Below are 13,496 nucleotides of genomic sequence, written 5' to 3'. Positions count from 1 at the left end.
GGGAAAGTATATCAGATACGCAGTATTGAATATTGTCTAGAGTGGGGCCTGGTGCGAGGAGAGAGGACCCCACGAATAGCCGCTATCTCCTCCCAGCTCCGTTCTGCACAGGCGCCCCTCCCTCCCCTGCTTGGGACAGGGCACCCCTCAGGTGCCCCCTCTGACCCTCTCCAGACCCAGGCGAGCCAGAGGCAGGGAGCGAGGGTGTGCGTGTGGGCCATCGAGAAAATAGGTGAAGCAGTGGTTTTACTTGAAAACAAGCTCCATCCCTTTTCTATATTTCTAAGAAGAGAAGATCCTGAGTGAGGCAGCACGCGACCCAGGTGTGTGTGAACTGAATGGAGACATTTCTTTCCTTTTCTACTTTTGTTTCTGTTCTTTTTCTTTAAAAGGCAGTTTTATTTTGTTGGGTTTTGGTTTTGTTTTTTTTTTTTTTTTTGTAACAAAAACTAAAATAAGGAATAGAAAAGCTGTTTTTCAGGCTGACAGTCCAATTAAGGGTAGTCGAGACCGTGCATGGTAGAGTAGGAACCCTAGTGTCGGTGAGGTCCTGTGAGTCTGTGTGAGTCCTTGTGTCATCGTCCGGGCACTGTTTTTTTATGCAAGGGCAAAAAAAAAATCTTTGTATCTGGGGAAAACAACAACTTTTTTTTAAATTAAAAAGGAAAATAAAAGATATTGAGGTCTTCCTAGTGTTACTTAAATTAAGATCAAGGTAAGAAACATTGTAAAAAAAATTACAAAAGTGCTATTTGTTTCCTAAAAAAAAAAAAAAAAAACAGTGATTTCTATTAAAAAGGTGTCAGAACTGGAGAAAATGCCGTGTAGTTACAGTTTTTTAGCACAGAACCTGCTGATCATGATGACATTTTGCCGTGTTTGTCTCTAGGCTGATGGGCCAGTCTCCATGAAGGGCTCAGGCAGGGCTCTCTGCCCCTCTTCCTGGTGCAGGCATCTGGCTTCCTCTTTGGGAAGCCCGCGTGGCGTGTGCGTGTGTAAGGCCCCACCCGCGGTCTCCTTGGTCTCCTCGGGTTGCGCTAGAGCAAAGGCTGGTGCCTAATAAGACCCTTCCTTTGGTGCTGCTCTTGGTCTTTCAGCCACCAGCATTGACAGTGCCTGGGGCACCTCTGAGGCCCTGCCTCGGCAGGGTGCAGGCTGGCTGCATCAGCCCTGGTGCTTAGGACAAATAGGAGAAGGTTTGAGGGTGCGCTGGTCTCTGAGACAGAGCCCGCGGCCTTGAGTCCAGGCTTGCTTCTTTTAAAGAGGGAGGTCTGAAGCTCCAGCTGCTTTCTCCGCCTGCTGGTTCCAGGCACCGGAGATGGAATTCACTCCACTCCACCCACCCACATGCTTCCTGGATGACCCGGGGCTAAGCTGCTGCTGCTGCTTGGCAAGGCCGCAGGGCCTGTCCTTGGGAAAACCAGGGTTCTGGTTCCAGAAGGCTCAGGTCATCTCTCCCATCATGCCCTGTGCAGGGAATGGTTTTGGATTTGTGCTCTCGCTGGTCATTGGCTGAAGAGACAGAGGCAGAGGCTCCGTACCCTGGCCCTATTGTAGCATCTCAGAGAAGCCTGCCCCAGGCCCCATCATGCCAAATTGTAGGCGTGGCAGGAAAGCCCCCCTTAGCTTTCTACTCACCCAGTTAGGCCAGAGACAAAGATGGGTCCTGAAAGCCAGGACAACAGAAGAGATGCTTCTTAAGCAAGACTCATCCACACCAGCCACTTTGCCCATCTTCCCAGGGTGTCAGGAGACGAACTAAGTTTGGCTGCACAAGGTCTGAGTCAGGCCCTGGATGCCAGGGTGGTGGAGGAGGACAGAGCAGAGCTCCCTTTTCTCCTGCAGAGTCCAAGGTGCTATGGTTAGTCTGGGAGCTCAGAGCTGCCTGGACTCGTTGGAGAAGTCCTTAGCAGAGGATCAGAGAGCAGCAGCCGGCAGTACGCCCTGTCTCAGAGCTCTCCCGGTCGACTTGTCTGGGCCCATAGGCCGGAGCTTGCCACACAATACCTGTCTTTTCTGGGAAGAAGTCGGGAAGCCGTCGTCACTAAAGGCCTTTGCTCTAGAGGACCCGCCTGAGGGCCAGGTCAGGGGAGCCGGCCAAGTGCTGACCAATGTTTTGCCTGCTGCTTTGGGCAGCATCAACTACCTTCTGACCTGGCCTGATCGGTTCTTCCTAAAGTTCAGACATGAGCCCTTCTGTAAGTCTCTGGGATGGAGTGCAAAATGCACCCTCCCCCAAGCCTCCATTCTAGTCTCAAATTCCAAAACACTACTACCAAGAAAGGGCCCTGGCCACTCAAACTCCTTTTCCTTCACTGTCCTGCTGAGGACCCCTTTTCCTCTGTCCCTCAGGCCTGCGGGGCCTGTGACCACCTGGACACACACTCGACCCCACCTGGGCTGCTCTGCTTCCCGCCTCCTCTGCTTCCCAGGCCCAGAGTTAGCTGCTCTGAAGCCGAGGTACTCCCTCCCAGCTGGCCACGGGGGGCGGGCCCTGGCAGGGAGCTGCCCGCCGGTCCTGGAGGCCAGAGCTCTTGCTGCTCTGATCCCGCTTCCACAGTCTTGCTGCTGCAGGTTCTTGTTCTCTCTGAGCCTGCCGGGTCTTGTCTCACCTCTGCTCTGCTGAATTCATCCAGTTCTGTTTCTTTCTTCCTTCTCAGGCCCTTGGGGGCAAGTCTGCTGGCGGCACCTGGGAGGACCAGCTAGCAGCAGCCCCTGTCAGGGCCAGTCCAATCCTCCTGCAGCCTGTCTCTAGAGCCTGCGCCTTGGCCAGCGTGGCCTCCAGCCAGCACTGCCAGGGTGCCCGGCTGCCTCGCGGGTCCTGCCCTGTCCCTGGTGCTCCTGGGCTCAGGCCCAGCAGGCAGTGGGATGGGTGCGCTTGGCACAGCGCTTCTGCAGGCGACCGTGTTTCCATCTCGCCTCAGTCTGCAGGAACACCTAGCCGCCTCCGCCATCTCCATACTTCCTCTCCTGGGACTGTCGGGGTCTCCATGGGTTCTCATCGCCAAACCTGCAGCTCGCACACCCCTAAGTGGTCTCTTCCCTTCACCCCCTCTTGGGCGTGGTCCCGGTTTATCTAAAGGGCTGAATTTAGAAGACTTTGTCCCAGGGCAGAAGGCTCTCTAGGGTGGTAGGATGGACAGCAGCCCAGGGATATCATCAGGCCCTGGCTCGCCACATCCCATGGCTTCAGTTGCAGTTGCTTGGAAGCAACTCTACTCTGTGTAAATGACTGTGGACCTCACCCCAGCCCTCCGCTGGCAGCCCAGGCAGGAAACAGGAGCCCCATTCTCACCCCAACTTACAGCCTGGCCCCCGGGTCAGCTCCTCTCCTGGAAGGGAGTGGGTGGCCACCCCTGGGAAGATTCCTCTGCCACTCCCAACTGGAGCGAAGGGAGGAAGCTGGGGCTACCCCTCCAGAGAGCCAGGGCGGGGATGCTAAAAAAGCTCTTATAAAGGGAGGGCCCCCAGATTCCACTTGGCACCCCTCTCCCAAGGCTCTTCCTCCTCGCAGACTCCCCAGGGCCTGGGGCCGGCGCGTCCTCAGTTCTCAGCCCAAGTGAGCTGCAGCCAGGCGGGGCGGGACAGGTGGCCAGCGGGCCGCAAGCACCCAGGGGAGGACAGCCGCCAGACCCCAGTCCTGTCTCTTGTCAATGCCCTTTGTGATTTCAGTCTTGGTAGAACTTGTATTTGGAGTTTTGTGCTTCAAAGTTTTCGTTTTTGTTTGTTTGGTTTTTGTTTTGAGGGGGTGGGGGGGATACAGAGCAGCTGATCAATTTGTATTTATTTATTTTAACATTTTACTAAATAAAGCCAAATAAAGTCTCTGAGCCTCATGGTGTTGGGTTTGGGCCAGGGAGGGTGAGCAAGACACACTCCCGCTCCAGCCTCTGCCCTGCCCCAGACTCCGCTGCCTGGGAGGACTGGACCGTGCCCAGACTCCAACCTGAGAGGCACCTCCCCTGCCCACCCGTGCCGAGAGCCCTCAACCCCCAAACTAGGAAGGGCACAATAACTTTTCAAAACTTTAATTATGAAAAAGGGTTGTACAATTGAGGATGGGAAAACCAGCCCCAAACCAGCTGGGGCAAAGGGAGGCTGGACCCCAGCTGTGGGGCAGCAGCAGGGGGACCTGGGGACCCACAAGCAGGCGTTCCACCCAGCCCTTCCCACAGAGGCTGTCAACATTTGGGGGACACCGGGAATTGAACCCCAGGATTATTCTACCTCCAGGCTATACCCACACACCATTTTCTTTGTTGCTTTTATTTTTCTCATTTTTTGTGGTACTGAGGATTTAATCCAGGGGATTATACTTCTGAGCAACACCCCCAGTCCTATTTTTCATTCTTTATTTTGGAACAGTCTGAGTTGCAAAGGGCCTCACTAAGTAGCTGAGGCCAGTCATGAACCCAGATCCTGTCTGAGCCTCCTAAATGCTGGGATTAGAAATGTGTACCACCACACCGGCTTTTACTCTTTATTTTGAAACAGATTCTCACTAAGTTGCAGAGGGCCTCACTAAATAGCTGAAGCTGGCTGCAAACCTGCCATCCTCTTGTCTCAGCCTCCCAAGTACTGGGATTACAAGCATGTGCCACAAACCTTTTTCTTTCTTATTCTGATTCCCCCCCCCCCTGTGGTACTAGAGATTGAGCCCAGGGACATTCTACCTCTAAGCTGTATCCCCAGCCCCATTTTATTTTTATTTATTTATTTATTACGGGTCTGGTGATGGAACATGGGGGCATTCGACCTCTGAGCTACACCCCATGCCCTAGTTTTTATTCTTTAATTTGAAACTGGGTCTCACTAAGTTGCGGAGGGCCTCACTAAGCAGCTAAGGCTGTCTGCGAACCGTGATCCTCCTGTCTCAGCCTCCTTGTAATCCTGGGATTACAAGCACCTTCCAATTACAAGCGTGTGTGCCACCACGCCTGGTTTGTTTGTTTGTTTTTTTGGTGGTACTGGGGTTCCTGAAAACCCTTCTACCTCCAGGCTACACTCCCAGACATATATTTATTTATTTATTTATTTTTTGCGAGTCTGGGGATGGAACCCTTGTAATCCTGGGATTACAAGCACCTTCCAATTACAAGAGTGTGTGCCACCACGCCTGGTTTGTTTGTTTGTTTTTTTGGTGGTACTGGGGTTCCTGAAAACCCTTCTACCTCCAGGCTACACTCCCAGACATATATTTATTTATTTATTTTTTTTTTTTTGCGGGTCTGGGGATGGAACCCAGGGGCATTCGACCTCAGAGCTATACCCCCTGCCCTATTTTTTATTCTTTATTTTGAAACTGGGTCTCACTGAGTTGCAGAGGGCATCGCTAAGTAGCTGAGGCTGTCCAGGAACCCAGATCCTCCGGTCTCCGCCTCCCAAATGCCGGGATTACAAGCCTGAGCCACTACACCCAGCTTATATTTTTATTTGGAAACAGGGTCTCTTAAACCAGAGAGGCTGGCTTCGAACATGAACATGTGCGATCCTCCTGTCTCCGCCTCCCGAGCTGGGGATTACAAACCTGTGTCACCCCGCCCAGCCATTTTATTTTTATTTTGAAACAGGGTCTCAATTGCTAATGACCTCCCTGAATCACTGAGGCTGGCCTCAAACCCACCATACCCTAGTCTCAGCCTCCCAAGTACCGGGATTAACAGGCAAGAGTCACCACACCCAGCCTGAGCTTTAAATAATTTAAATAGAAGTGATGGTGGGAGGGGTCTCCAGGGCAAGGTCATGTCAGCCTGGGCCAAGGGCACGGCACACCCACACAGCCCTGCCCTGCAGGCTCAGGCCTGGCTTTGGGGCTGCTGCAGGGCCGTGAGATACTTGAGGGCAGCAGCCCCGTAGCGTCGAGACAGGTCCTGGTGGAACTCCTCCTTGAGGGCCTGAATGCAGTGGCGATAGGCGGCGCTAGAGCGGAAGCGGGAGAGGTCGAGGCTGGGGGTGTGGGGCAGGTGGATGGTGAAGGCCTCGGGCAGCACCAGCAGCTCATAGTCCTGCAAGGGTGGGGCAGAGGGTGGGCTGGCTGTGGTGACCAAGGCCCTGGGGCAGGCGAAGGACAGAACTGGTGTTAGAGGAAGCTGGCTGTGGCTGTGCCCTTCTCACCTGTGCATCCAGCTCTAAAACGTGGGCCACCTTGTTCCAGCCAAAGCCCACAAAGCGAGTGTCATAGCGAGGGCAGTCCCGCGGCACCACCACGTAGGGCTCGTACTCAGCTGCCCACTGCACACGGTATGGTGCCTGAGCCTCCCGCCAGCGGCCATAGTCCGTGGGTGCATGGCCCTGGGGCCACTCGTGGTACCTGTGGGAGCCAGGCCGAGACGCGGGATGCAGGGGGATGGGACCTGTACGGGTACAGCCGCAGAGCAGGGAGGGCCTCGCCTACCTGAAGGTGAAGAGGGAGCCTTCGTCCAGCAGGGCCAGCAACTCCGCCTTGGAATCGGGGAAGTGGAAGCGGTAGCGCAGGGTCTCGAACGCTGGCACCACCAGCGCGGCCTTCTGCCGGCCTCCCAGCTCCAGCTGCTTGATGGAGGCCCTGGGGGGCAGCACGGACTGAGCCCAGGACCCACCTTCCAAAGGCCACTGAGCCCTGCAGCCTCGAGCAGATGCAAAAGCAGATCCCGGCTTCATTGGTCTCCATGGGAACTCAGAAAGACAGCCTGCTACAAACCCCACCATGCAGAGGACAGAGCAGCCCAGGGTCCCACTGGCTCCCAGGCCCTGCCAAGGCCCACCCCAAGTCCCGGCCCTCTCGCACCGTCTGGGCCCACCTGAGGTAGTCGTAGAGGGTGTAGGCAGGCAGGAAGTCAATGTCACTGAGAAAGACGTAAGGTGTGAGGGCCTGGGCCAGGGCCACGTTGCGGAGCTGGTTGACAGGGTAGAGGGGACCCTCGCGGTACACCACGTGGTAGGCCACGTCCCGCCGGGCAGAGAGCACTGGAGAGGCCTCCACGAAATGCAGGAAGTGCTGGGCCTCCGCGTCGGTCAGGTACAAGGCCAGGCTCATGGGGCCCGGCCAGTGCCTGCACAGGGCCTCCAGCATCTGCAGCCTGGAGAGACGCGGGGTGAGCACGGGGGGCCTGTGAGAGCTGCGGCAGCTCCCCAGAGTGGGCTGCTCCCCGAGGGGTTTACTGAGCACCTGCCCACCGGAGCCCCTCTGACTTAATCCTCACAACTATCCCGCCGGGTGGGTGCTTCCGCGTGTGACAGGTAAGAAGACTAGCTAGGGGCCTGAGATGTTAGGACTGGCCCCTGGTCCCACAGCTACTGTGATGCGTTTTAGCATCCGAATGACTCCAGAGCGCAAGCTCTTCCCCCACACCCTATGTCTCCAGCTCCTGGAACTCCTGCAGGGACAGGCAGCTCACCACCATAGCACCAGGCAAAAGCCTCCTCTCCAAAATGCTTCCTGGGGGCGCCCCTGGATCCTCACCGGTCCATGGAGAGTTGGGCCACCAGGGTGACGTCATGAGGCCGGGGGGGCGGCGGCTCATGGGGCAGGAAGGTGGTGTGTACCCGGTGCACAATGAGCTGCTGCTGCTGGAACTCGAAGCAGGCGGCGTCCTCATCAAGCTGCGCCAGGGCCTTTTGCAACTGGGGATGTCAGAGGAGACAAAGGCCAGGCTGGTACAGAACACGCCCTCCACTGAGACCAGGGCCCACCAGGGCAGAGAGGGGCCGGCCATCACCTGCTCAGCTCCAGGTGGTGGCTGGCTGGGGCAGCCAAAGAGCTCTCTCCGCAGCAGGTTTCCGTCGTACCCCAGGAAGGTCAGGTAGAAATTCCGGAAGAATTCCGCATGCTTGTTCTTCACCCGCAGCTTTTTTGGCGAATTCCAGTGGATCACCTGTGTGCAGGGAGGATGTCAGTAACTGACAAGAGCAGGGTGCAGGAGTCCCCACTCCTGTCCCCACCTCTCAGCCCCCTGCCAAGCTCACCTTGAGGTCAGCCGCCTCGGCGTAGCAGCGCTCGGCCAGCGTGTGGTCCGACAGCTGCAGGTTCCAGATGCAGGGCAGGGGCTGCACCAGCGCGGCGTGCTCCCTGATGACAGCGTTGAAGACGTCCTGGGCAGAGACGGCCATCACACCTCTGCCTCCAGCCTGCCCCACCCCCTCCAGGGTTCCCCCTGGGCGGACCTGATCAGCCAGGGACGTGGCAGGCAGGGTGAGGAGCTCCTTCTTGGCGGTGGCCTTCCACATCTGCTCCCAGCCGGCTTGCCGCAGCCGGTCCAGCCGCAGCAGGATCACACCTGGCAACAGAGAGACTGTCCTATCACCAGGGACAAGCTCCTGGGGGACGGGCATCACAAAGGTATGTTTCTTTTTTTGTTTTTGTTTGTGTGTGTATGTGTGTGTGTGTGTGTGGTACTGAGGGTGGAACCCAAGGGCTTTTCTACCTCCCGGCTATACTCCCAGTCCTATTTTATACTTTATTTAGAAACAGGGTCTCTAAGTTGCTGAGCCTCACTAAGTAGCTGAGGCTGGCTTCGAGCCTGTGCAATCCTCCTGTCTCAGCCTCCCAAGCACTGGGATTACAAGCGTGTGCCATCATGCCTGGTTCCACAAAGGTATCTTTTGAATATCTGAATGTGTATTATTAGGTCGTGTGTATCTGGTACTGGAGATTGAATCCAGGGGCATTCTACCTCTGAGTTAGACCCTCAGCCCTATTTTATTTTTTTTACTTTGAAACAAGGTCTTGCTGAAGCTGGCCTCAAACCTGATTCTACTGTCTCAGTCTCCCAACTACTGGGATTACAGGCATGTGCCACCATACCTAGCTACTTTTACTGTGTGTGTGTGTGTGTGTGTGTGTGTGTGTGTGTGTGTAATTAGCTAATCGCCCAGCCCTATATTTTATTCTTTATTTATGAGACCCATAGAGGCCCTTAACAAGGCTCTCATTAAGTTGCAGGAGCTGACAGGGAACCTGTGATCCTCCTGTTTCAGCCTCCCAAATACTGGGATTACAAATGAGCACCACCACACCCAGCTTCTATTTTTACTTTTTTTGAAACAGGGTCTCGCTAAACTGAGGATCTCATTAAGTGGCTGAGGCTGGCTTCAAAAACCACAATCCTCCTGTCTCAGCCTCTCAAGTACTGGGATTACAGGCCTGCAGCACCAGCCCTGCTGAATATTTTTTTATTTTTATTTACTGGTACAGTCAACAACAGACCACATATACAATGATGGTCCTCTTATAAAATTATAATGAAAGTCAGGAGTGGTGGTGCACACACGTAATCCCAGTACCTGGGAGGCTGAAACAGGAGAATTGCAGGTTCTCTGCCAGCCTCAACTACTTAGTGAGGCCCTCCACGACAACTGAGACCCTGTTTCAAAATAAAGAATAAAAAATAGGGCTGGGGGCGTAGCTCGGAGATAGAATGCCCCTGGGTTCAACCCCGAGTACTGCCCCCCAAAAAAATTATAATGGAGTTGACAAATTCCTATCACCTGCTGTTCTTGTTTTTTTTTTTTTTTTTTTATGGTACTGGGGGTGGAACCCAGAGGCTTTCTACCTCCAGGCTACACTCCCAGACCTATTTTATACTTTATTTGGAAACAGAGTTTCACTGAGTTGCTGAGAGCCTCACTAAGTAGCTGAGGCTGGCTTCAAACCCGTGTGATCTTCCTGTCTCAGCCTCCCAAGCGCGGGGATTACAAGCGTGCGCCACCACGCCCAGCATTTCACCTACTGTTCTTACTATACCTTTTCTACAGTTAGACACACACTTACTTTTGTGTTACAACTGCCTACCATATTCAGCACAGTGACATGCTGTATACATGTGTACCCTTGGAGCCATGGGCTATACCACATAGCCTGCATCTAGGCCGTGGCATCCAGGTTTCAGTAAATACTCTTGTGATATTTGTGCAACAATAAAATTGCCTTATGACACATTTCTAGGAATGTATCCCCATTGTTAATGCAGGAGTGTTATTTCTGATGGTTCAGACAGAATGTGAACTACCTCTGCCAACCTCGTTGGGGTAGCAGGGAGGCACTGCGTGCCACGCAGAACACACCACAGCCATCTTCTCGCACGCGGTGATGCCAGGACTATTAAAACTATCCCCATTTAGCAGATAAGAAAATGGAGACTCCGAGCCCAAGAGTCATCCAGCATGTACAGCCAAAGCTGAACTGTTTGGGGCCTCTTCACCAAGTGTTCTCTGCACCGCACTATTTTTCTGGGGATCACCCTAGCATTCTGTGCCCTGCCCAGCCCCTGGGGCCCAGAGGCCCACCCTCCTGCCTCCCCCCTCCACTGTCCCCACCTGTGTTAAATCCCCGGCCCAAGGCAGGCCAAGGCCTGTGGTTCTTCCAGAGGCTGCCCAGGTACCAGTCGCTCTGGTTCTCCACGAGCCCGATCACCTGCTGGTCTGGGAGGGAGGGCATGAGGGAACCCCTTGAGGCTGCCGGGGACCTGGGCTCAGGGCTGGACCACAGCAAGTCCTGGGGAAGCCAAGGAGGGGGCTGGCCAGGGCGGGGGCCCCAGCCTCTCACCAGAGAAGTGGGCAAAGAGCGCCCAGAGCTCCGCGATGTCGGAGGCGAAGGTGACGTCTGTGTCCAGGACAATGACGCGGGCCAGGCTGGAGGGCAGGGCCCTGGGCAGCACAAGCTTCATCAGCCCATAGAGGCCAGAGTAGTGCTTGTTGGGGATCCAGGAGATGTGCGGCTGCGCGGGGGGGAAAGGTAGGCATGAGCTGGCAGAGAAGCGGCTGCAAGTGTCTGATCACCCAGTGGGAAGCAGGGATGGACCCAGAAGAGCGAGGGATTTGGGCGTCAGTAGGTGTGATGGGGGACAGGGCTCCCCACCCCACCCCGTCGCGTAAGGACCGGTGGGTCCCCCCAGGCAGCCGGGCGGCGCAAGGGCCCTGCCTTGAGCTCCTCAGCATCGTAGAAGCTGACCCAAAGAGCGGGCACCATCCAGGTGTGGAAGAGTTTCTCCAGGATGTTCCTGGCTACGGCATCGGTCACCAGGTGGAGGTGCAGCGGGTTTTTCCTTTTGGGTGAACAGAGAGGAAGCCAGAGGAGCCTCAGCAGGAAGGACACGGGGTGACCTCCACCCGGAGGGCCCAGAGGTGGAAGCCACATCTCTCCCAGAGCTTTCCCGGCCCGGTGGCTGCAGAACGGTCTCACAGCCACCCTTCAAGAGAGGAGGGGACGCTGTCCGGCGTCACTGGAGGAAGCTGGAGCTCGGCTTGCCAGTCTTGGTCCCCTTCCCCATTCCTGACCCTCCTCCACTGACACCTGGCTATACCTGTAGAAGAGCATGGACTTCACCAGGGTGACCACCTCCCGGCTGGAGTTATGTCCCGCACACACGATGGCTACGTGCAACAGCTGGGAAGGGGACACCGGGTCAGCCACAGCCCCCTCCACCAGAGGCCGGCGGGCTGAGGGCCACGGCCCCATCTGGCAGCAGAACTAGGAACAGGGTGCGTCTGGGCAGCCCCTGCACTTCACAAGTGGGGAAACCGAGGCCGAGGACTGAGAAGACGCGCACGGGGGCGCCCTCTGCCCGGGTCAGGGCGGCCAGACGCCAGGTGCGGCGATTCCCACCGGGTCCGGGCGGCGGGGCAGGGCCGGGGCTCACCTACCTCGCACTTGGGCGGCGGCTGGGGTCCGCAGGGGGAGCCCCGCAGCCGCCCGTCTGGGGGCGCTGGAGGCGAGGGCGGGCAGGAGGCACATCCTGGGGTCCCCGCTGTCCCGCCGGGCTCGCGGCACGCACACTCGGGGTCCCCGCAGAGGAGGAAGAGCCCGGCCAGCAGCAGCAGCAGCAGCAGCAGCAGCAGCAGCAGCGCGGCGGCCCCCAGCGCCCGGGGGCGCCCTCGGGGCAGCATGGCCCTCGCGGGGCACTCAGGGCGGGGCGCGCCCCCGGGCCGCCGGCTCCATCGCGGGTCCCCCGACCCAGGAGGCGCAGGCTCGGCCCCGACGTGGCTCCCGCGCGCAGTCGCCGCCCTCACCTGCCCCAGCGACCGGGGCCGGGCCTGCGCCTGGGGCGGCCGGTGCGGGGCAGGGGGCCGGCCCCGCCCCCAACCTGGGCTCAGGTTTCACCTCGGCCGCCCGCCGAGCTCCAGGGGGCGGGACCCCGGCCTGGCCCCGCCCGCCCTCGAGGGGCTGGAAACCCCCAGTCTGAGACGCGGGGCGCTGGAGGGCGGGGGTCGGCCCCCAGGAAGGCCAGGCCCGCCACCTGCTCCGGGCCCATCCCCCTCGTCTCCTCCGGGGGAGGGGCCGGCGGCCGGAGGGATCAAAGGCACCGCGGGAGCGCGGCCGGAGTTGGGGGAAAGGGGCGGCAATGTCGGGACCCCAGGGTCTGGACACCTGTTCCGGGGACGCAGAGACCTGCCCCGGAGCCGGAGCACCTGGAGCGTCCGCCTTCCTCCCCGCCTCCCCCGGGCACCCTCAGCCCAGGTGGCCTGGCCCGCCGGACAAAGCGCGCTTTGGAGGGCCACCTCCCGCCCTGGAGCTGGCGAGGGGCCTCCCTGCCGCCCGCGCAGGGCCAGGGAGCAGCCACCTTTGTCTAGAGTGTCGTGACTGTGACTGGCGCCCGGCTGGATCCCTTCCTCCCAGCCTGGCCTCTGGCCTTCCTGGACTGTGAACCGGACAGTCACGGTTGCTTGAGCTCCCGCTGGTGCCAGGCTTGTGCTAAGCATGCGGCTACCTCAGTTAATCCTCACGTCCACCCGGGACATTGGCTTGATTGTCCGGGAGAACTTTGGTTTTGCTTTTTGTTTTTGCTACTGGGAGTTGAACCCAGGGGCATTCTACCTTGGAGCTACACCCCGGCCGTTTACTTTTTTGTTGAAACCAGTTGCTGAGGTTGGTCTTGAACCCACAGTCTTGCTGTCTCGGCCTACCAAGTGCTGGGGTTACAGGTGAGCTCTACCACATCGGTCTTCACGAGTTTCAAGTGAGCTATTGGCCAAGAGCACCCTCTGGGCCTCCCGTCTGGGGCAGCCCCTCTCCTGCCCTTCCTGGGGCTCTGAGCCTCAGCCCCAGCTTTCTTACCCTTCCCTGAAGCCCTCCGGCCCCAGGATTTGTCCTTGACTTTCCCTCTGCCTGGAATTCTCACTCCACACCCTATTTTCTTTGTGGCACTCAAAAGGGGTTGAAGTTGTTTGCTTACTTTATTTTTCTTTAGGGACTGTGGAGTGTGTGTGTGTGTGTGTGTGTGTGTGTGTGTGTGTGTGTGTGTGTGTACGTACCATGTCCTCCTTGTGGCAAGTTTGCCAAATTTCCCCAGGTGGAAGTAAGGAGGTGGGTAAGACTGGGACAGGTCTGAGGGACCTGGTGGGAAAACTTCAGCAGGCCTGATGAATGGTAATAACAGGACTCCTTGCCTATCCACAGCCAGCTAACTATGGAAGGCTGTAACCCCCGCAAGGTTTCCGCTCAGACCCCCCACAAGAAAGCTTCTAACATGGATTCTACAATGCAGACTCACTAAGCTGTGGCTTGAAGGGAGAAGCAGACG

The 13,496-nt window shown here is 57.2% G+C and overlaps 1 protein-coding gene across 1 annotated transcript; it reads right to left on the bottom strand.

The window, feature by feature from the left end:
* Positions 1-5,795: 5,795 nt before the first annotated feature.
* Positions 5,796-11,862, bottom strand: LARGE2 (LARGE xylosyl- and glucuronyltransferase 2; the record flags this gene model as incomplete). Its single annotated transcript, XM_080690715.1, has 13 exons — positions 5,796-6,005; positions 6,115-6,310; positions 6,395-6,544; positions 6,780-7,058; positions 7,442-7,602; positions 7,698-7,853; positions 7,945-8,070; positions 8,143-8,255; positions 10,294-10,398; positions 10,523-10,694; positions 10,898-11,021; positions 11,280-11,362; positions 11,620-11,862. 13 exons carry the CDS (start codon positions 11,860-11,862, stop codon positions 5,796-5,798), a joined length of 2,118 nt encoding a protein of 705 aa, XP_080546841.1.
* Between the last annotated feature and the right edge of the window lie 1,634 nt (positions 11,863-13,496).

The sequence above is a fragment of the Muscardinus avellanarius genome (assembly GCF_963383645.1).
Source record: "Muscardinus avellanarius genome assembly, chromosome: 1".
NCBI classification, from domain to species: Eukaryota; Metazoa; Chordata; class Mammalia; order Rodentia; family Gliridae; genus Muscardinus; species Muscardinus avellanarius.
The sequence above is the reverse complement of the archived record's forward strand: the minus strand, read 5'-3'. Positions and strand labels throughout refer to the sequence as shown.